At 34.7% G+C, this 21,253-nt stretch overlaps 1 protein-coding gene across 1 annotated transcript in view; it reads left to right on the forward strand.

The window, feature by feature from the left end:
* LOC107599820 (cAMP-specific 3',5'-cyclic phosphodiesterase 4D-like) overlaps positions 1–20,948 on the forward strand; it is a 69,127-nt gene extending 48,179 nt beyond the window's left edge. Inside the window, exon 4 of the mRNA XM_016291511.1 lies at positions 20,867–20,948. Within this exon, the coding sequence (XP_016146997.1) occupies positions 20,867–20,948 (82 nt within the window). The remainder of the gene's footprint in view (positions 1–20,866) is intronic.
* Positions 20,949–21,253: the final 305 nt, after the last annotated feature.

The following is a 21,253-nucleotide window of genomic DNA, read 5'->3' on the forward strand; positions in this document are numbered from 1 at the left end:
CCTATTTATGTTTGGTGTGTGTGTGTGTGTGTGTGTGTATATATATATTCCACTGAGGGTGAAAAAAGATATGACAGAATCATACACTGCACATGAGAACATCAACAGGCAAGCACACACTTTAATAACTTAGTCACCCTGAGACAGATGCTGTTTCATGATATCAAGAGATTTAATTGGAGTACAGCTTTTGCTAAATCTGCTGATCTGAAGTCACATTAATAATTTTTTATGAGAAAAAGAATCGATTAAATATTAACATTACTTCCAATACTGTGTGGTATTTGTTGATGTTGATAAATCTTTTAAGACTGTCTTAATTGGGCCTTCACACTATGATAATATATTTCTTGGAGTATTTTGCAGTATAAAATGCCTGTATTGTACATGCTTTTACATTGATTATGCATCATTTTAAGACTGTCATAACCAGAAGGATGAGACTGTATTCATTCATGACACATTTGTACATCAGATTTCATTGGTTCTGTTCACAATGAACTTTGCAGGTTTCCTGCGCAGTCACCAATCTTCCTGTCCATTTAGCTATTTTTGTCTGTCTTCCTGGATTTTGTGTTAATTCTCCCCTGATCTTCCAGCTAAGGTGTTCCTCCTGCGGTGCAGACGTGGTTAGTCACTCTTAGGGAGGTGAAGCGCAATTTTCAGCTCGGGGGGCAGTTTGAAGTGCTCGCTGAGGTCATGCTTACAGAACATGGAATGAATTCACGAAGGATACAGCGAGTATTTCCTGTTGGATTTTATAAATCAACATTTTATGTAGTGCACAATGAAGGAGTCAGATCTGTGAACATCTTTTTAGTATTGGCTTTAATGAACAAACTGATTAGAATATGAAATATATGTAGTGTATGTGATTTGTATTTTAAATTTTTTTTGTAATCATTTACTCACACTTATGTGGTTCCAAACAAATATCAAAACTTTGGAGTCTGTAAGATAAAAAAAAAAAAGTTTTTGAAAGAAGACTCTTGCCCACAAAGACTGCATTTATTTGATCAAAAAAAGTAAAAACAATAATATTATGAAATATTATAACTTATAACTTACAACATTTTATTATATTTAAAAAGCAATTTATTCATGTGATGACAAAGCTACATGATCAAAAATGCAATAAAATAGTAATATTGTGAAATATTACTACAATTTAAAAGAACTGTTTTGTATTTTAATATATTTAAAAAATGTATTTCTGTTATTATAAAGCTGAATTTTCAGCAGCCATTACTCCAGTCTTCAGTGTCACATGATCCTACAGAGAAATCATTCTTATATGCGGATTTGCTGCTCAAGAAACATTTCTTAATATTAAAAGTTTTGAAAACAATTGTGCTGCTTAATATTTTTTGTGAAAATCATGGTACATTTTTGTGAGAATACTTTGATGAATAGAATGTTTGATCAACACAATTGAGAAAAAAACAGCATTTATTTGAAGTAGAAATTTATTTAATGTATTTTCTAGCATTTTAAATGTCTTTACTGCCACTTTTGATTGATTTAATACACCCTTAAAATAAATATTAATTCCTTGAGGAATAAAAAAAGCTTTCTAATTCTAAAGGTACTATTTTATTATTTTTGTCCTTTTTGGAGCACTTTCATTTTATGGAAAACATTAGCTTGGACAGACAGTCTGGCTAGTTGTTACTTTGGTGTTTCCCAAAGAGAAGTTTTTTGTTATTAGATGGTCTGTTGCTTTTAAATGTTGAATTTTGTTAAATTGTGTAAAGTAAAGGTGAGCACATCTTTTTGTGATAACAGCTGGCAAGCTGACAGTATATTCACACAGACAGATATGAACTAATGAAACGTTAGCATGCTAAATGCTTCTCTTCTCATCTTAATGTCCCACATAGAGTTGTTATTGGTTATTAGGGATGTGATGCTTGTTTTTTTTTTTTTTTAAACCAATGACAGTCTGTTGCAGTCAGCAGCAGGGGGTAGTGTGCTGTACTGGTTAAAGATCTAGGCTGCTAACTGAAAGAGTTTGAATCCCTCATTGAATTACCATTGTGCCCTTCAGCGAAACACTTACAGCAACCTCGGTTTCTACAGTGAAGATTCTCCCTGTTAGAACTGCACTTTAAATTGCTTCGGGTCATGGCATCTGTTAAATGACTAGAACTCAATAGAAGCTTATGATAGTATCACTAGTTCAGGTGAGTGAAGGTGAAAGGGACCGGCAGAGAAGTGCTATTGACCCCGAGCAATGTTGAGTCTGGAGTCTAGTTAATATGATGATGATTATGTTTGATATAACTGAGAATTAGTTTTTGCATTTGGATAAAAATGCAAGTAAGCATAGAAATAGGTTAGGATTCTAGCATTTACACGCTAAAACAAAGTAAAGAGATCATACAGAGATGCTAATACAATTGAGGATTGTTCTCCTGACGAGAACTTTGCATTTAATTTACATTTATGCATTTGGAATTTTACCCAAAGTGAGTTCTATCAGTTCATGCCCGGGATTCAAACCCATGACCTTGGAGTTGCTATTGCCATTCTCTACAGTTTAAGCTACAGAAATGCTAGAAGCAAGTAGAAAAAAAGATGTTGATACAGAAGCTTATTTGGTCTCAGAAGAATCTGAGCACAATTTGAGACATTGTTGAGATCTCATTTGAAGCTTCAGAGAAGACACATGTAATATTACTGGATTTTAGTCTTTGAAGAAAAATCTTAGGAAATTTAAATGGATAGTTCACCCAAAAATGAGACTTCTGTCATAATTTCCTCACCCTCATGTCTTTCCAAACCTGTATGAATTTCTTCTGGGGGACGCTAAAGAAAATATCTTGAAGAACATTGGAAACCAAAGATTTGAGGCCATTTCTCAAAATATCTTCTTTTATGTTCCACAGAAGAAAGAAAGTCATAGAGGTTTGGAACGACACAAGGGTGAGTAAATGATGACAGAATTTTTATTTTTGGGTGAACTAATGCTTTCAGTAAAAGCCTTCATTTTATTTTATTTTCTGGGAGAAATGATAGAGATATAAAAGATATTTTTATTTATTTCCTGCAGCTATTAAAATAAGCATGCTGTGATGATCATAAGCAACATTTATAGCAGTCTCCTGTCTGGATTCATTAATCTCAGTTGAGTAAACATTACAAGGTAAAAGCATTTTTTTAAAATATAAAACACATGCACTAATGAAATGTTTAAAGTAAGATTTATCAGATGCATCCAGTAGCTAGGGCTCTTTTGTATTTCATGCCGACCTTAATGCAAATGAAATCACACATTCGTACATTCTCACTGATTTTGCAATAATTTGTATTGATCCCTACCCTCAAGATGATTTCTCTTCAGAGAAATGCTCTGGCCGTTCTTGAAAGCCTTTGAATTGATGCGCTCATCTAAGGTCTATCAGCTTGTTTGGTTAGAGACGGCTTTCCAGAGAATATCATCATTCAGAACTGCAGGGGTGTAATCAAGGTGTCAGCGTCTATGCTCATTAAATCTGCTTTAAATGTAGATGGCCTTGTGCATTTGCACTCATTTTTCCAGCATGTCATATATCTGTAGATATAATTTGTAGTGGTAACAAGCATACTCAGAAATCCAAGTCAAAGTTACATGGTTTTGTCGATAATGAGAAATACGCCCTTGTTATTTGCAATTAGCTATTGCTAGTGTGCAAAAAGTGCTTCTTGTTTGTCAATTGACTAGGACAGCTAGGCATTATTGACGTATCTGTTTTTTGCTCTCAAGAGATCCCTTTGTAAATGTTGCCCATCTAAAAGAGGAAAAATCCCTGCTGTGTTTCAGATGCGATTAATTGGCCCACATTTCAGAGGTGTGGGAGCTGTTTTGTGTAAACGGTAAAAAAGGAGATCGCTTTGTTCAACAGCTGTTGGATTCAAATGCCTTTTTTAAATGCCATTATTTCGCCCCTGCACAGGAAAATGGTTCTATCAATCAGGTGAAATGGAGCCTGAGGTTTTGCCATTTGGGGGGTGATTTCTAGGATGGCCTCAGATAGAAATCTCTCGGATTTCGGGTATTTCAATTTTCCAGTACATATTCATGTCCACATTATCTTAATATATTGGGTAAAATATTAAACTTTTTTTTTTTGAGATTGAAAATAACATTAGTTAGTTTCTTTTGTCGCAATATTCCAGTTAAGTGAACATGGAGTGAATGTTAAATAATTTTACTTTTTCCCCCTTTTTTTCACCATGTCACTGGGTGTATAGCACTGACTTCGAAAATTATATTTTATCACTTGAAATGAAATTTATTAGGAAATATCCTAATGTTTCTTTTTTAGTTTTTTTGGTTCTTTAATCAAAAAGTTTGCAAGAGGGTTGGACAAAATTTAAGAAGTGTGAATTTGAATTGAATTTGCCTGATCCATCCATCTAGAAGCTAGATCAATCCATCCATCTTACCTGAGGTTTTGCCATTTGGGGGGTGATTTCTAGGATGGCCTCAGATAGAAATCTCTCGGATTTCGGGTATTTCAATTTTCCAGTACATATTCATGTCCACATTATCTTAATATATTGGGTAAAATATTAAACTTTTTTTTTGAGATTGAAAATAACATTAGTTAGTTTCTTTTGTCGCAATATTCCAGTTAAGTGAACATGGAGTGAATGTTAAATAATTTTACTTTTTCCCCCTTTTTTTCACCATGTCACTGGGTGTATAGCACTGACTTCGAAAATTATATTTTATCACTTGAAATGAAATTTATTAGGAAATATCCTAATGTTTCTTTTTTAGTTTTTTTGGTTCTTTAATCAAAAAGTTTGCAAGAGGGTTGGACAAAATTTAAGAAGTGTGAATTTGAATTGAATTTGCCTGATCCATCCATCTAGAAGCTAGATCAATCCATCCATCCATCTTTTTTTCAAAAGTTTTAAACAAAGCTTTGTCAAGACAATATTTAAAGTGTATCTTGACCAACTTTGCCTTTCTAGTTGAATTTTGTAGAATTTCAGTTCAATTCTACTTCCATACATTTCAATTACTACTTCAGTTGGTGCACAACTCTGGTTTCCAGCAAAACATTAACAACTTAGCAATGGCAAACTCGTGCTTGGTTTGCAAGAGGGTTGGACAAAATTTAAGAAGTGTGAATTTGAATTGAATTTGCCTGATCCATCCATCTAGAAGCTAGATCAATCCATCCATCTTTTTTTTCAAAAGTTTTAAACAAAGCTTTGTCAAGACAATATTTAAAGTGTATCTTGACCAACTTTGCCTTTCTAGTTGAATTTTGTAGAATTTCAGTTCAATTCTACTTCCATACATTTCAATTACTACTTCAGTTGGTGCACAACTCTGGTTTCCAGCAAAACATTAACAACTTAGCAATGGCAAACTCGTGCTTTTTTCCACTGTCTTTCTTTTTTTGCTATTTTGTGAATGTGTAAATCTGGCGTACCCTGAAATACGTTCCTAAATTACTACACATGTACAAGTTCAGAAGGTAGTGCATAACGATAATGATCTACATGTGTCTTGTTTGCAATAGCAGATGGTCAGATGACAGAATTAAATAATAATTTAACGCTTATTAGGAATCGCTTGTAATCCTAAATGGACTTAGGTGTCAATTAATGTTTCTTATGAATCATGGCTTAGAAGGTAGTGCGTCTCAAATGTTGGTCTTTTTCTAGATTTTGCCAGGCCAGATAGGGCTTTTGAATCTTTTATTCAAAACCATTTGGACTGGATGTGGTTTACATTGTTTGAGGCTGGATGCCCACTGTGACAAAACGAAGCACTTCACAGTCATGGTACCTTTTTGAAAAGATGAGAGGAAGCAACGTTTACATCCACTGTCTTTCTTTTTTTGCTATTTTGTGAATGTGTAAATCTGGCGTACCCTGAAATACGTTCCTAAATTACTACACATGTACAAGTTCAGAAGGTAGTGCATAACGATAATGACCTACATGTGTCTTGTTTGCAAGAGCAGATGGTCAGATGACAGAATTAAATAATAATTTAACGCTTATTAGGAATCGCTTGTAATCCTAAATGGACTTAGGTGTCAATTAATGTTTCTTATGAATCATGGCTTAGAAGGTAGTGCGTCTCAAATGTTGGTCTTTTTCTAGATTTTGCCAGGCCAGATAGGGCTTTTGAATCTTTTATTCAAAACCATTTGGACTGGATGTGGTTTACATTGTTTGAGGCTGGATGCCCACTGTGACAAAACGAAGCACTTCACAGTCATGGTACCTTTTTGAAAAGATGAGAGGAAGCAACGTTTACAACAGTCCTCAAATCAAGTCCCCTTGCTATATTTCCTCTCACTATCACTGAGACAAACTAGAGATATTTTGACAAATGTACGATACAGATCATCAGCACCACTGCATGCATGCTGTGCGCTCGTTTTCTCGCTCGCTCTCTCTCCCCCTCGCTCTCCGGCATAGTCATACTCTCGCTCACACAGGAATGCACAAAAAACAAACACAGAAGTACACACAGTCACGATTCCATCACCTCCCTTTCTTTCCTGCTCGCCAGCGCCGTGAGTTACCTTAGTAATAAGTTAGAAAAAAGGTTTTTAGAGATTTCCAGAGGCCTTGAACTGAAGAATGTGAGGAGGGATGTAAGAGGCAGGTTGGGTGGAAGAGATGGAAAGAGTGCATGCAGAATGGAGAGGAGGACCACTATAGAAAAATTAACGAGAGAATCTATAATGCTCATTATAGCTTTTTCATGACCTATGCAGATTGTTATGTTTAAATGGCTGTTAACCAATATCCAGAACTGATTTTTAACATATATTTTATTATTAGTAATAAATGGTTCTTCTGATGTATGTACAGTGAGGTCCATGTATATGTGGACACTGACACAATTTTCATAATTTTGGCTCTGTATGCCACCAGAACAGAATTAAAAATAAAACAATAAAGATGAAATTGAAGTGCAGACTTTAAGCTTTAATTCAAGGGGTTGATGCTCATGCCATCACACTGCTCCAGGAATTACAACCGTTTACCTTTTTTGTGATGCTTGCCAGGCCTTTACTACAGCTGACTTCAGTTGTTGTTTGTTTGTGGGTCTTTCTGCCTTTAGTTTTGTCTTCAGCAAGTGAAATGCAGAATAAACCACTTTTTTACCTTCAAAAACTCCTGGGTTGCGCCGTCCAATCAACTTTGCTGCATTTGACTGAATCTGGGCAGAAAGTATATCCCTATACACTTCAGAATTCTTCCGGCTGCTTCTGTCTTCTGTCTTCTGTCACGTAATCAATAAACACCAGTAACCCAGTGCCACTGGAAGCCATGCATGCTCATGCCATCACACTGCTCCACCATGTTTCTCAGATGATGTTGCATGCTTTGGATCATGAGCTGTTCCAAGCCTTCTCCATGATTTTTTCTTCCCGTCATTCTGGTACAGGTTGATCTTAATTTCAGCTGTCCAAAGAATGATCTAATCTGTCTAATCTAAAGTCTAAAGTCTAAAGTCTAATCTGGCCTTGTTTGCACCTTGTGGTGAACCCTCTGTATTTGCTCTTGTGAAGTCTTCTCTTGACTGTAGACATTGACAGTGACATGCCTACCTCCTGGAGAGTGTTCATCTCTTGGCTGGATGTTGTGAAAGGGTTTTTCTTTACCATGGAGAAGATCCTCCAATCATCCACCCCTGTTGTCCTCCTTGGACATCCAGGCCTTTTTATGTTGCTGAGCTCACCAGTGCATTTTTTTTCTCAGAATGTACCAAACTGTTGATTTGGCCACTACTAATGTTCCTGCTATCTCTCTAATGGATTAGTTTTGTTTTTGAAGTCTGTTTCACTTGTATGGAGATATCCTTTGACCGCACAATGTGGGTTCACAGCAACAGCTTCCAAATGCAAATGACACACTTAGAATCAACTCCAGATCTTTTACCTGCTTAATTGATGTATAAATAACGAAAGAATAGGCCACGCCTATCCATGAAACAGCTTTTGAGTCAACTGTCCAATTACTTATGGTCCCTTGAAAAAGGGGAGGTGCATAAACATTGAGAATACCCTCAAATTAGAGCTCAGAGTGTGCACTTTAAGGCCCATATTCATTATATAACTGTATATGTATATTATTTATAATCAAAATAATAAATATTATTGGTTTTGTTGCTGTTATTATTTATAACAATAATAATTAAAGTGCTTTATTGTTGTTAATAATACTATAATACTGTTGCTAGTACTACTACTAATAATAATTATTATTCATAATAATAATAATAATTGTTTATTATTATAAAATAATACTAAATGCTAAAATAATAATTTTTGAACTAGTCTAGCAAAATTTATGAAACCATTTTTGTCAGATTTTATTGCTGATTTTAAAATATGCAATAATATCTTGACTAATGTTTTCAGAGTAGATATAAACTATACTTGCAATTTTCAGCAGCCATTACTCCAGTCTTCAGAGTCACATGATCCTACAGGAGTTCAGAGTCCAAATCCCCCAATCAGCCCAGCAGCTCACCCATAAAACCCCCCACAGCTGAAGCTCCCATACCGACACTGCAATGCCTCGCACATTGATTTTTTTTTCTTTCCTGTCATACTGTATGTCCCTTTTCTCATCCTCTATCTCATTTCAGCTGAAGGACTCTGAAGCTTTGCTGAAATCACTGTTAGCTTTCACAGCAGCAGAGCCAAGAGCGTTGATTCCATATAGATGAGGGGTGAGCGCGCGTCGTGCTGGAGGAAAAGTTTCAAAAGTGCTGGAGAGGCAGAAAAAAAAGGTGTGGGTGGGAAGAGATGGACTTCAGCCGAGGTGCCCGAGTCAACCAGCAGCGAGCAGATAGCAGGCGTACATGCAATACAGAGGTATTACAAAAAAACGAGGCAAACTCGCAGCATCGTTGCAGTGCTTTCCACCAAGCACCCTGCAGAACAGCAATGCGTGGGTGGCTTGAGCTGTACTCACAGAAGGCAATAACTTGATCAAAGCGATTGTTTTCTCTAGACTAGAGATGCAACAGGGTGACTATCAGCCAGAGACAACAGAAGGTCATGGTGACGACAAGCAGCAGACATTTGTGCAGAAGAGAGATGCCATGAACTGATGCATAGCTACATAAACAGGCACTTCAGATTTGTTCTAGCTGGCTGTTTGATTCAAGCCACTGCTGCTTTATTGTTCTACACACACACACACAAACACAGTAATGTGCTTGTGCATGTTAGTGATGGGTCAGGAGGAGGGTGGACTAGTCATCCACCAACTGATTAGATGATTTGTGAGGTCAACTAGATTTAATATATTTAGCAGCAGTGCTTTCAAGGGAATGGATTTCTAGGAGCAACTTTTCAAATATGTATGTGGTTTAGTGCAAATTGCACTTGGATGCTAAGGAGAAATAACAAAAACATATTTAATTCAGTATTAATAAAGTTAAATGATAAATGTTTTAGCCTTTGAGATTTAATCTGACTTACATCAAAACACAACTTGTCAATGTAATTTCTTCTAGATAATTTTACACATTTATAATATATACAGTATATTTTTCATTTAAAGGGATAGTTCACCCAAAAATGAAAATTCTGTAATTAATTACTCACCATCATGTCATTCCAAACTCGCAAGACCTTCGTTCATCTTCAGATCACAAATAAAGATATTTTGATGAAATCTGAGAGCTTTCTGACCCTGCATTGACCGCAAGGGAACTACCATGTTCAAGGCCCAGAAAGGTGGTAAGGACATCATTAAAATAGTCCATGTGACATCAGTGGTTCAAGAAATTGTTGAATAAAGTCAATATTTTTGTTTTCTTTGCGCGCACAAAAAGTATTCTTGTAGCTTTTTTAAATTAAGGTTTAACCTCTGATATCACTGATGTGAGTATTTAATGACAGAAGTTTCATTTTTGGGTGAACTAACCCTTTAACATATAAATATAAATATAAATGTATCTTTGTGTATAAAATACATGAGATTTGTGACATCAAAAAGTTTAAAAGCCGCTTGTTTGTTCTGTGTTGTGTCTCTAAAGTTGTGTCTCTAAATTCATCCTTTTTAAAGCACAGCTGCAAAGCACCAGCTGTGTAACAAATCCACAGGCTTCAGCAAGAAATCTCAAGACAATTAGTGACAGATTTTAAATCTTCTGCTGTGACCAACCTACCTGTTATCATGAATAATCCATAAGTCTCTGGTTTTTATAAATATGAATATTTGCTGCAATTATAGTTTTGTGCAATAAAATACTTTTAGCTAATATGATACATATTTTAAATTAAAGTTTAATTCCCGAATTTGAATCGAGTTTGCAAACAGGATGTAGAATTGCAATTTGAATGTAAGGAAGTAGAATTAAAAGTAACTGAACTCCATGTAACTTATTTTTAACTGTAAATGTAAAGTTTATCAAGACAAACTTTGAATATTTGCTTGGCATAGATAAATGGATGGATGGATGGAGTAGATAGTTTCAGATAGATAGATAGCTTTTAACAGATAGATAAATAGATATAAATGAAATAGATGAAAATAGGTAGTTTTTCTCATCCTTAGTGCATCTAATTTTAACAAGATAAGAGGGAAGGTACTTGTATTGGTAAATGTCACATCTGATGGAAATCTGGCAATTGGCATGTGTTTCTTTGATTTGCAGACGTGATAGCGTGCACTAATCATTTCGCACATCTGCAGTGTGCAACGTGTTTATTAGCAGTAATTATGCAAATGACTTTTCCTTCATTTTCCCTATCTCCTCCACCCATGTGTAATTTGCCCAGTAATGAGCGGCAAGTCGGATTTGAGCAGAGGAAACACTAAATTAAATCTCCTCTAAATTATTAATCAATTGAATTAACTCACAGACCAATAATTTATTCCTAAATAGAATTAAAGTAATTCTCAAACAAACAGAGCTACTGTAGATGAACTACAGTCTGAGAGCGAGTCTGTTTCCATGGCCATACCATAACAGAGAGGTTGCCATCCACTTCTTTGTGCTTTAAGGATCCTTAAACTGTATGTGGATTTTCAGGATGGTTTTTCGCAAGCTGAAGGTCTCCCGGAAGGAACTGTAAGGGCGTCGTGCGTGAGATTGGGCTTGGCACAAGATTGGAGTACAGAGGACTGCCTGAAAATAATGAATCAATGTGGGCAGGAAAAAGGAAGGGCATTGGCAGCCCAGATGCTCCGCTGCGCTTTCAAAGCTTTTTAGAGAACTGATTAAGCCGTGGTCTAATGAGCTGCAGTGTCCCTCCACTGTTTCGGCCCTTTGTTCTTTTCATTTCAGAAATGAAAAGCAAGGCTTTGATTGAAACCAGCCTAACCTTTGTTCTTCTCACTGCTAGAGATTCTCCTTATTTATCCCTGTGCACCGACCAGAACTGAACACAGCTGCTGAAATGAAGGTACAATTTTGTTTGAAATGGAAATGATGCATAAGTGATCCTGGGCTTTCCGGTCATCATTCCAGAGTCGTATCATGGTATCCTGCGCCTGGGAGGTGTTGCAGCGTTTGGTTGTTAAACGGTTTTTCTGTAGAGCTTTTCAGCCATGACATTGATTAGCAGGCCAACCCAGAAGGATAATTCACCACTGCATTGTTCAAGAATAGCGGCTTTTGGTTTATGAGTAAAATAAAATAGCTTGAAGAGACAGATTCACAATCATACCTCAGATTAGTTTTTTTATATTTAATGTTTTTTTGATGTTTAATAATAAATGTTTATATTGAATAATATATTTAATATTATATATTTTTGAAATTTTGAATTGTTTATATTTAATATACATTTTTATTTGTAACATTATTTTTAAATATTTAAAATTATAGTAATATTGAAAATATGTATAATATATTGTATCATTAAATATTTAATGTGATATATTATCATATATATTTTATATTTTATATGTGATATTTTTAATATACTGCCACTTATATAAGCTGTATATTAATGAAATGGTTCACCCAAAATTGAAAATTTGCTGAAAATGTACTCGCCCTGTAAGATGTAGATGATTTTGTTTTTAATTTGAAAAGATTTGAAGAAATTTAGCATTACATCACTTGCTCACCAATCTCTCTGCTCTGCGGTGAATGGGTGCCATCAGAATGAGAGTCCAAAAAACTGATAAAAACATCACAATAATCCACAATAAATGTCTTTAATAATCAGTTAGTATATATATTTATAATCAGCTCTACCTTTTCACACCCTACAATGCCTCCCACAGTCACCTTCGTTGTTTTGAAGAGCAAAAGTCTATACGATTTTTCTTATTACATATTTAATTCTACATTAATCAAGAACGTGAACTCTTCCTTGTTCTGCTCACTGAAAGTGGGCAGTAGTGTTAGTGCTATTTTCATACTTTCATACTAGCTCATGTATTCAAGATTTGAAAGGAATAAATAAAGAAATAAAACGAACTTACCCACACAGTCCCCCAGCGTCCAACTTGCTATCCAACTCCAAAAAGCGAATCTCTGGGAGTCATGGCTGTGTCAGTATCAAGTGTCACATCTAGAGCTCTTCAAAGATAACCGAAAGAGTTTTGTGAGAGGTGAAAACCAAATGACTCCCGGAGATTTGCTTTTTAGAGATTTCTTAGAGACTGTGTGTGTACTTCTTCTATTTCATTATACTTTTTTATTTCTTGAATACTTGTGCTAATGAGAATGTGTGTCATTTATTTTACTTACTTTTCTTTTAGTTTTTCTTTTAATTTATTTATGTAATTTACTTTACAGACTCTACTCGTACATCAAAACCACTGTTCTAGAAACTCTGTTGGAAACCCGTGCTTTGAAAATGCTAATTTGCTTCCAGGTTTTAAGCTGAACAGCTGTAGCCTAAGCAACAAGCACACACAAAGCTTTTTTCAAAGTAAAATCTTAACATAACCATTGTGTGCTTTGTCAGGTTCAATATTTGAATGCTTCGGCGAATGTTTGAGGTGAAACCTGCGTATTCTATCATATGTCAAAGCAACAGATTGAGAAGCTTATCCTTTTCATCCACTTTTATTTTCTCTGTAGTTGGTTGGTGCTCCATGCTGACATCCCTGTGCATGTGGGATGTGCAATCTCTGAGAAATCCTTTGCCTGTGGTATTGATTAATCGTCCAATCTTCATGCTTCTCGCTGCACTTGAAACCTGTTAGTCATCTCTCGCAGAGACATTACATTTTAGTCTTTCCCTGCACTGTATAAATATACAAATATACCCTTATCTTTGCTCTCAGTTCACTTTCTACATCTCATTACCGACCACTTTCCACTCATTTAAGATGTAATACTAAGAAGTACACCTACTCAGCCATATTCTTGACAGGACTTGAAGTCTTTCAGTGTAGTTATTAATTTCGTGACCTTTGGAAGATTGTTCCGTAGGATATGTAGTGAATGCAGATCACAGACTGCTTAATAATCTCAGCCAATTCAATTTTTACAGTTCATGAAAATTTCTGACAGCAGATGCACCAGTGCATCATTGTTTAGGACACAGCATTATGGTGTTAATTTAGTTAATGAAATTGCTGATTTTTTTTTCATTGTGGTACTTTAATATTAAGGGACATGATTTTAATTATCATATACTGTTTGTAAAATATGATGGTAAAAATGTAGGCAGTATATCAGTAGGTTTTCATAATAACACTGAAATAAATTGGTGTTGGATTTACAATTTTCAATTTATCAGTAAAATAAAATCTGTGTCATTCCTCAAATATTTTTATTATACATTTTTGACATTTAATACTATATTTTATATTAAACATGATGTATTTTAATATTTAAATACTGTTAAATATTTAGAAAATTGTAAACAAATTATTACTTTGAAACCATTTTAATTCAGAAACTAATATAATATATATATATACACTACCAGTCAAAGGTTTTTGGACAGTAACATTTTTAATGTTTTTTAAATAATTCTCTTCTGCTCACCAAGCCTGCATTTTTGTATCCAAAATACAGCAAAAACTGTAATATTGTGAAATATTTTTACTATTTAAAATAACTGCTTTCTATTTGAATATATTTAAAAATGTAATTTATTTCTGTGATATTTTCAGCATCATTACTCCAGTCTTCAGTGTCACATGATCCTTCAGAAATCATTCTAATATGCTAGAATAAAATATTTTTTTGATGAATAGAAAGATCCAAAGATCAACATTTATCTGAAATAATTCCGTTCAAAAGCTTGGAGTCAGTATATTTAAATCATTATATATTTATCATTAAATTATGAAATTATATAAATTAATACTTTTATTTAGAATGGATGCATTAAATTGATCAAAAGTGATGATAAAGACATTTATAATGCTGTTCTTCTGAACTGTCTATTCATCAAAGAAACCTAAAAAAAATTCTACTTAGCTGTTTTCAACATAATAACAATGCTAAATGTTTTTTTGAGGAGCAAATCCGAATATTAGAATGATTTCTGAAGGATCATGTGACTGGTGTTATGATGCTAAAAATCCAGCTTTAAAATTTAAAATAACTGCTTTCTATTTGAATATATTTAAAAATGTAATTTATTTCTGTGATATTTTCAGCATCATTACTCCAGTCTTCAGTGTCACATGATCCTTCAGAAATCATTCTAATATGCTAGAATAAAATATTTTTTTGATGAATAGAAAGATCCAAAGATCAACATTTATCTGAAATAATTCCGTTCAAAAGCTTGGAGTCAGTATATTTAAATCATTATATATTTATCATTAAATTATGAAATTATATAAATTAATACTTTTATTTAGAATGGATGCATTAAATTGATCAAAAGTGATGATAAAGACATTTATAATGCTGTTCTTCTGAACTGTCTATTCATCAAAGAAACCTAAAAAAAATTCTACTTAGCTGTTTTCAACATAATAACAATGCTAAATGTTTTTTTGAGGAGCAAATCCGAATATTAGAATGATTTCTGAAGGATCATGTGACTGGTGTTATGATGCTAAAAATCCAGCTTTAAAATAACAGCAATAAATTACATTTGAAACTATATTCAAATTGAAAGCAGTTATTTTAAATAGTACAAATATTTCACAATATTACTGTTTTTGCTGTATTTTGGATCGAATAAATGCAGGGCTGATAAAAAACAATAAAAATCTTGCTGTCCAAAAACTTCTGACTGGTAGTGTATATTACAGTGAAGAACAGTTTTCACAATATTTTATTTATGAATTGTTTTTTATGTTTGATACATGATATTTATAAATTTTTCAAAAATGTTTTGAAAGTTTGGTTACCATTTGTCACGTTTTTCACATTGTGAACTAAAGTTATATTTTTTCATGAATATGAAACCTCTACATGTTGACTTTTAAACTGTATGACTGAAACAAAAAATCAGTGTAAAAAAAAATCTGTGACCTCCTCCCTGCTGGCCATCAGAAGAAACAGTGAAGGGGCAGCTGTGCTTCGAGAATCCCATAAAATTAAAGTCAAGGCTCAATGAAGTTTATTGTTAGGAGCAACAGGTAATGATTGAAGAGGAACAATGCTAGCTGTGCTGCAGATAAGACCTGTGCCCGCCGTCTCAGTACGTGCTATGTATCTCTGCTCTCTGAGTGCTCGCAATGTGGTGGATGACATTTTAAGTGCAATATATCTTCCACTTCATCTATTCATCAAAGAAACCTAAAAAAAATTCTACTTAGCTGTTTTCAACATAATAACAATGCTAAATGTTTTTTTGAGGAGCAAATCCGAATATTAGAATGATTTCTGAAGGATCATGTGACTGGTGTTATGATGCTAAAAATCCAGCTTTAAAATAACAGCAATAAATTACATTTGAAACTATATTCAAATTGAAAGCAGTTATTTTAAATAGTACAAATATTTCACAATATTACTGTTTTTGCTGTATTTTGGATCGAATAAATGCAGGGCTGATAAAAAACAATAAAAATCTTGCTGTCCAAAAACTTCTGACTGGTAGTGTATATTACAGTGAAGAACAGTTTTCACAATATTTTATGTTTGATACATGATATTTATAAATTTTTCAAAAATGTTTTGAAAGTTTGGTTACCATTTGTCACGTTTTTCACATTGTGAACTAAAGTTATATTTTTTCATGAATATGAAACCTCTACATGTTGACTTTTAAACTGTATGACTGAAACAAAAAATCAGTGTAAAAAAAAATCTGTGACCTCCTCCCTGCTGGCCATCAGAAGAAACAGTGAAGGGGCAGCTGTGCTTCGAGAATCCCATAAAATTAAAGTCAAGGCTCAATGAAGTTTATTGTTAGGAGCAACAGGTAATGATTGAAGAGGAACAATGCTAGCTGTGCTGCAGATAAGACCTGTGCCCGCCGTCTCAGTACGTGCTATGTATCTCTGCTCTCTGAGTGCTCGCAATGTGGTGGATGACATTTTAAGTGCAATATATCTTCCACTTCAACCATTCGATTTCTTCTGAAAACACTCAAAGGCTCATTCCTGAAAATGTTTAGAGATTGATCCTGTTATTCCTTTATTTGCAACCATAGAGAATATGGAATATTACAAATGATATTTGTCCATATACGTCAGTCGGAGGAACTAATCTAATCTAAGATACTGTTGCTAAAATTGGAGGGATCTTTTAGATTATGAGATTTACATGTATTGGTATTCCAAAGCATTTTTTTTTACCATACCTTACAATAATAATAAAAGTAATCAGGTTTATGAATTTTTGAGGATAATTTTTTTATATTTTTTTAGTTTTTTGCATATCGTTGCTATGTTAATGATCTTGAGCTTGGGAAAGGTGCTTATTAATTAAACATTATTATTATTATTAATAATAATAATAATAATAATAATAAAGTTGCATTATAAAACATTCATTTTCACAAATGTATGTAACCACAATTATAATAAATTATAATACTTATCTATTCCTGGCTATACCATAAGGCATTAAAACAATATAAAACATTAAATTATACATTTATTTTCAAAGATAATAAGTGGAATTTGTGCACCACTGGCACCACCTACTGGATATGTACAAATAATGACTGTTTCTAAACAGGTTTCTTGATACACACTCCCTGTCTGCCATTGGTCGAGCAAAAATATAGCCCTGCCTCAAAGTATTGCCTTTAGTTGAGCCAAGTTGTTTGGTCATTATATGTTTTGGGCCTTTATATGAAATACATAAACCGGCTTCAAGAACTTTGTTTTGAGTATAGTTAGTTTATCTGCAAAGATTAATAGCATTTCATCGATGAGTATTGTGGCATTCACATAAAAGACTGCAGTTAACATCCTGACTGTATTCTGAAGGCAAGTAATTTTTTTTATATTTAATTTTTTTTAATAAGCAGGAATAAAGGGGATTAGACAGTAAAGCTGAGTGGTATTTCTGTAGTGTTTTGTTCTTATTAGTGTGTATCTGCTGAGACAAATGTCATTAGCGTCAGAGAAAAGACAAGCGGAGGAAGCATCTGGCTGAGAACAAGAAAGAGGCACTGGAGATTGAGACAAGTTCACCTTTCTTTTGGGCTCGCTTCTCTCCTAAATCGTGACCTTTAGAGACAGTTTGACAGCAAATGTGCTGTGGTCCTATTATATTGACTGTATCGAAGCAAGTATGTACTCCTGTATTTGTGTTTCTTTACCTGATTTTTGTGAGGGTTAGGTTTAGGGGTGTTATATAGTCAATATTCAGAGCTGGGTCTAGTCGCAAACTTTATTTGAATGATCTGGATATAAATTCTTAAAAACCCTTTAGGGTTTTAAGCAGCGTCACACCCTGAATCTAGAGGCTTGTGAATATATTCCCATGTTAAAAGTCAACTAACTGTGATCAATTAAAAGTAGACCAAGAACACACATTTTTATCTTGTCCTCCTAGTGTTTTGCACATAGTTAAAAAACAGTGTGATTTATGCAGTCCAATTTACAAACAAAGTCTCTTTTGTGAATCAATAACATAAAGTGCAATCAGTGCAGTTCTGTTCACAAACAATTGGCTCTTATGAACCGATACTTTTTAGTCAGTCATAACAAATGACTCTTCCAGCCTAAACGATTCACAAACAAATGATTCTTTTGAATCGACCCTATTAATAAATTATTCAAAAAGTCTCACAAACTTACTGTTACTGTTTTAATTAATCTGAATCTTTGACTGAATGAACTGGCTGCAGTTGAACTGCATATTTTGGGACCTGTTGTTAATTTTAATATTTTCATAAGGCAACATTTTAGAAGATCTGCTGCAGAAAAAGTTGAGAGAGAATTATTTCATAGGTAATTAAAATGTGCCGAATGAACTGTAATCGAATGAAATTAAATCGAAATAGGAATCGACTTGAGAGCAGAACTGAATTAAATTGAATGGGCAATTGTGTATTGTTGTATACTATATATCATAATATATATGAAAACCATTTCTGTCAAAGCTGTGTCTTTACTAATATATCTTTATCTTGTGCGTGTGTGCATGATTGATTGTGACTGGAGTGTTTTTCACCATATTGGATAATGAACGCAGAAAAGCATGGATCACTCACAGGGGAAGAATTGATATGCACCTCCTCAACTCTGAGAGCATGGAGGAGTTTAGCTGGCTGGCTAATTGCCTGATTAAAATATGAAGGCTGCATGACGCTCATGGAGCTGATTGACTGCTCTCCATACTGATGGAGATGTTCATCGCTGGGTTTGCACAATAATGCATGCAGACATCTACCAAAGCCCTCAGCCCATCATGCTAAGGTACGACACTTGCGCTTTACACAATATTCTTTTCCCAGTGCCTTTTTGTTTTCCCACTCAACCGATGGTGTAAGGCAGAAATCAGCTGAAATTGTCTTTAAAGAGCTCATTCCCTCTGCCAACCGTCTTTTTCGTTTCTTGTCTCAGAATAGCTGATAAATGTCAGGTGCTGTATTACCTCCTCCTCTGCACACACAGAATTAGCCACCTGCATTAGTGCTGTAGGTTATTTATTTCTGCTCCTGCCGGACTGACTCTCTAATCCAGGGAGAATAGAGACAACATTAACGTCAACCTGTCTGTTCCCTTATGTGTTTTAGGGGGAAGGAGGGGTGACAGAATAACCTTTGCGCTGACAAATCACAGCTTCTTTACGACTGCCTGCCTGCTCACCGCATTAAACCTCTGTCAAAACTGAGCAATGGCTCCGCCGCCTTGAGGTACATGTGGTCTACACTTGCGGTTTTGTTATTTGGTGATTAGTTGTAAAGCAGACTTGGGAAATGGATAATAATAACTTGTAGAAGGGATCCAGATCTCAAAGTACTTCACTTAGGGAGGCTAGGAATAGTTCACTAAAAAATAAAATTTGCTGAATGTTTGCTTATCCTCAGGCCATCCAGGATTGTAGATGAGTTTGTTTCTTCATCAGAATAGATTTTAAGAAATGTAGCATTACATAACTTGCTCACTAATAGATCTTCTGCAGTGAATGGGTGCCGTCAGAAGTGCAAACAGTTGTTATAAGAAGGTTACACAGTGTTATAAAAAAAACACAATAATCCACACAACTAGTCCATCAGTTAACATCTTATGAAGTGAAAAGATGTGTGTTGTGAGAAACAAATCCATCATTAAGGCATTTTAACTTCAAACCATCGTTCTGACCAAAATATGAGCTCATAATCTAAAATAACACTTCCTCCAGTGAAAATGTTCATCCTGTAGCGTCTGGACCAATCAGACACACCATTTTTCATTTGATTTAACAAATCAATTATTCATTAGATTAACAAACATTCACAGACCCCTCACCCAATAAACATACTGGGTTCCAAGTTGTCTGTGAACAAGGCCCAGGACCCTGGTTACCATGGCAACCCTGACACCAGATACATTTACGACCTAATGGAATGTGAGTACACTGTAAAAAATGTATCTGGCAGACATTCAGAAGACATTGAATTACTGTGTTTAGAGTAACAGAGGGACAGACTGAAGCCCCCAAGAGTGCTGTTAGTGCTTATAGAGGGTATTTATCATTTGTAAGAAGGTCTGTGCAGAGAGCGAGTTAGATATATATAGAGAGAAATGAAGAGAGAGAGAGAGGAAACATGAATGTTTGCAGATGGTTGAAAATCCACAGTGACCGTTCAGTGAGAGCAATACCATAGATTTAGATTTTCCCTGTAGTCCTCTTTCATCAAAATCCACCAGCATATTTGCTTAGAACTGTTTTGGTTATTTCTTTCTCCTGATTCAGGCGAGATGATTCGTTCATTGGAAAAATAAATATTATGGGTATTATGGACTCCAGAAGCAACGGTTGGAAGTTAAAAATGTCTTGATGGATTTGTTTATTATAAACACTCAGCTTTTCTCTTCACAAGACATTAATTGATAGACTAGAGTCTATTATTGTGATGTTTTTATCAGCTGTTTAGACTATCATTCTGATGGCATCCATTCACTGCAGAGGATCCATTAGTGATGTAATACTAAATATCTTCAAACCTATTCAGAAGCAAACTACAATGAATACATTTTTTAGTAATTTTGGTAAATTTTCATTTTTGGGTGAACTATATTGCTTTAATGAAATGCTAAGTTGAAATATAGTCTTAAAAAGACCTAATTTAATAATCTAGTCTCAAACAGTGTTTTATATAACGTTTCAAAACTATGCCAGACGTTAATATGCTCCAATGCATGGCAGAGTCAACATTTGCTCAGAAATAATTGTTGCCCCTCTCCTAGCACCAGTATGTCATTACAGGAGAGGTCCAAGACCCCTCTTTTCTCAGAAAGTCTATTTATAGAAATTAATTTAGATCTGTTTGCAGTGGGCTTGCCATCACGATAGAGAATGGATATCACCTGACTTCGTTTTCGTTCTCCCCCCCCCTCTCCACAGATTACTGGTTACAGATAACAGACCTGCATCACCCTGCCATCAGTCTGGTGTTGCTATGTGCTTTGTAGAAGTGTTGCACTGATTTAAGCAACCTTCACATATTGAATTAACTCCGGTTTCCATGGTGAGCAGCAACAGTGCACATAATCCCAGAGTGCTTCATTTAATTGCAGATCGAATCAAAACAAAGTAATGATGCACGGAAATAACGGATAAAATGTACCACCGGGCTATTTTTAGCTGCAGTGAAATATCTTTCGTGGCTGCCCGCAGAAATAGCAAGATATTTTCCTGTATGCACTGTTGATCTGATTGAGCTGCAATCAGTAGAGTAAATAATTGACATTTTTGAAGAAAATAAATTTCACTTCAGTAAGGGATGGTTTG

The sequence above is a fragment of the Sinocyclocheilus grahami genome, unplaced genomic scaffold (assembly GCF_001515645.1).
Source record: "Sinocyclocheilus grahami isolate Dianchi unplaced genomic scaffold, SAMN03320097.WGS_v1.1 scaffold272.1, whole genome shotgun sequence".
NCBI lineage: Eukaryota > Metazoa > Chordata > Actinopteri > Cypriniformes > Cyprinidae > Sinocyclocheilus > Sinocyclocheilus grahami.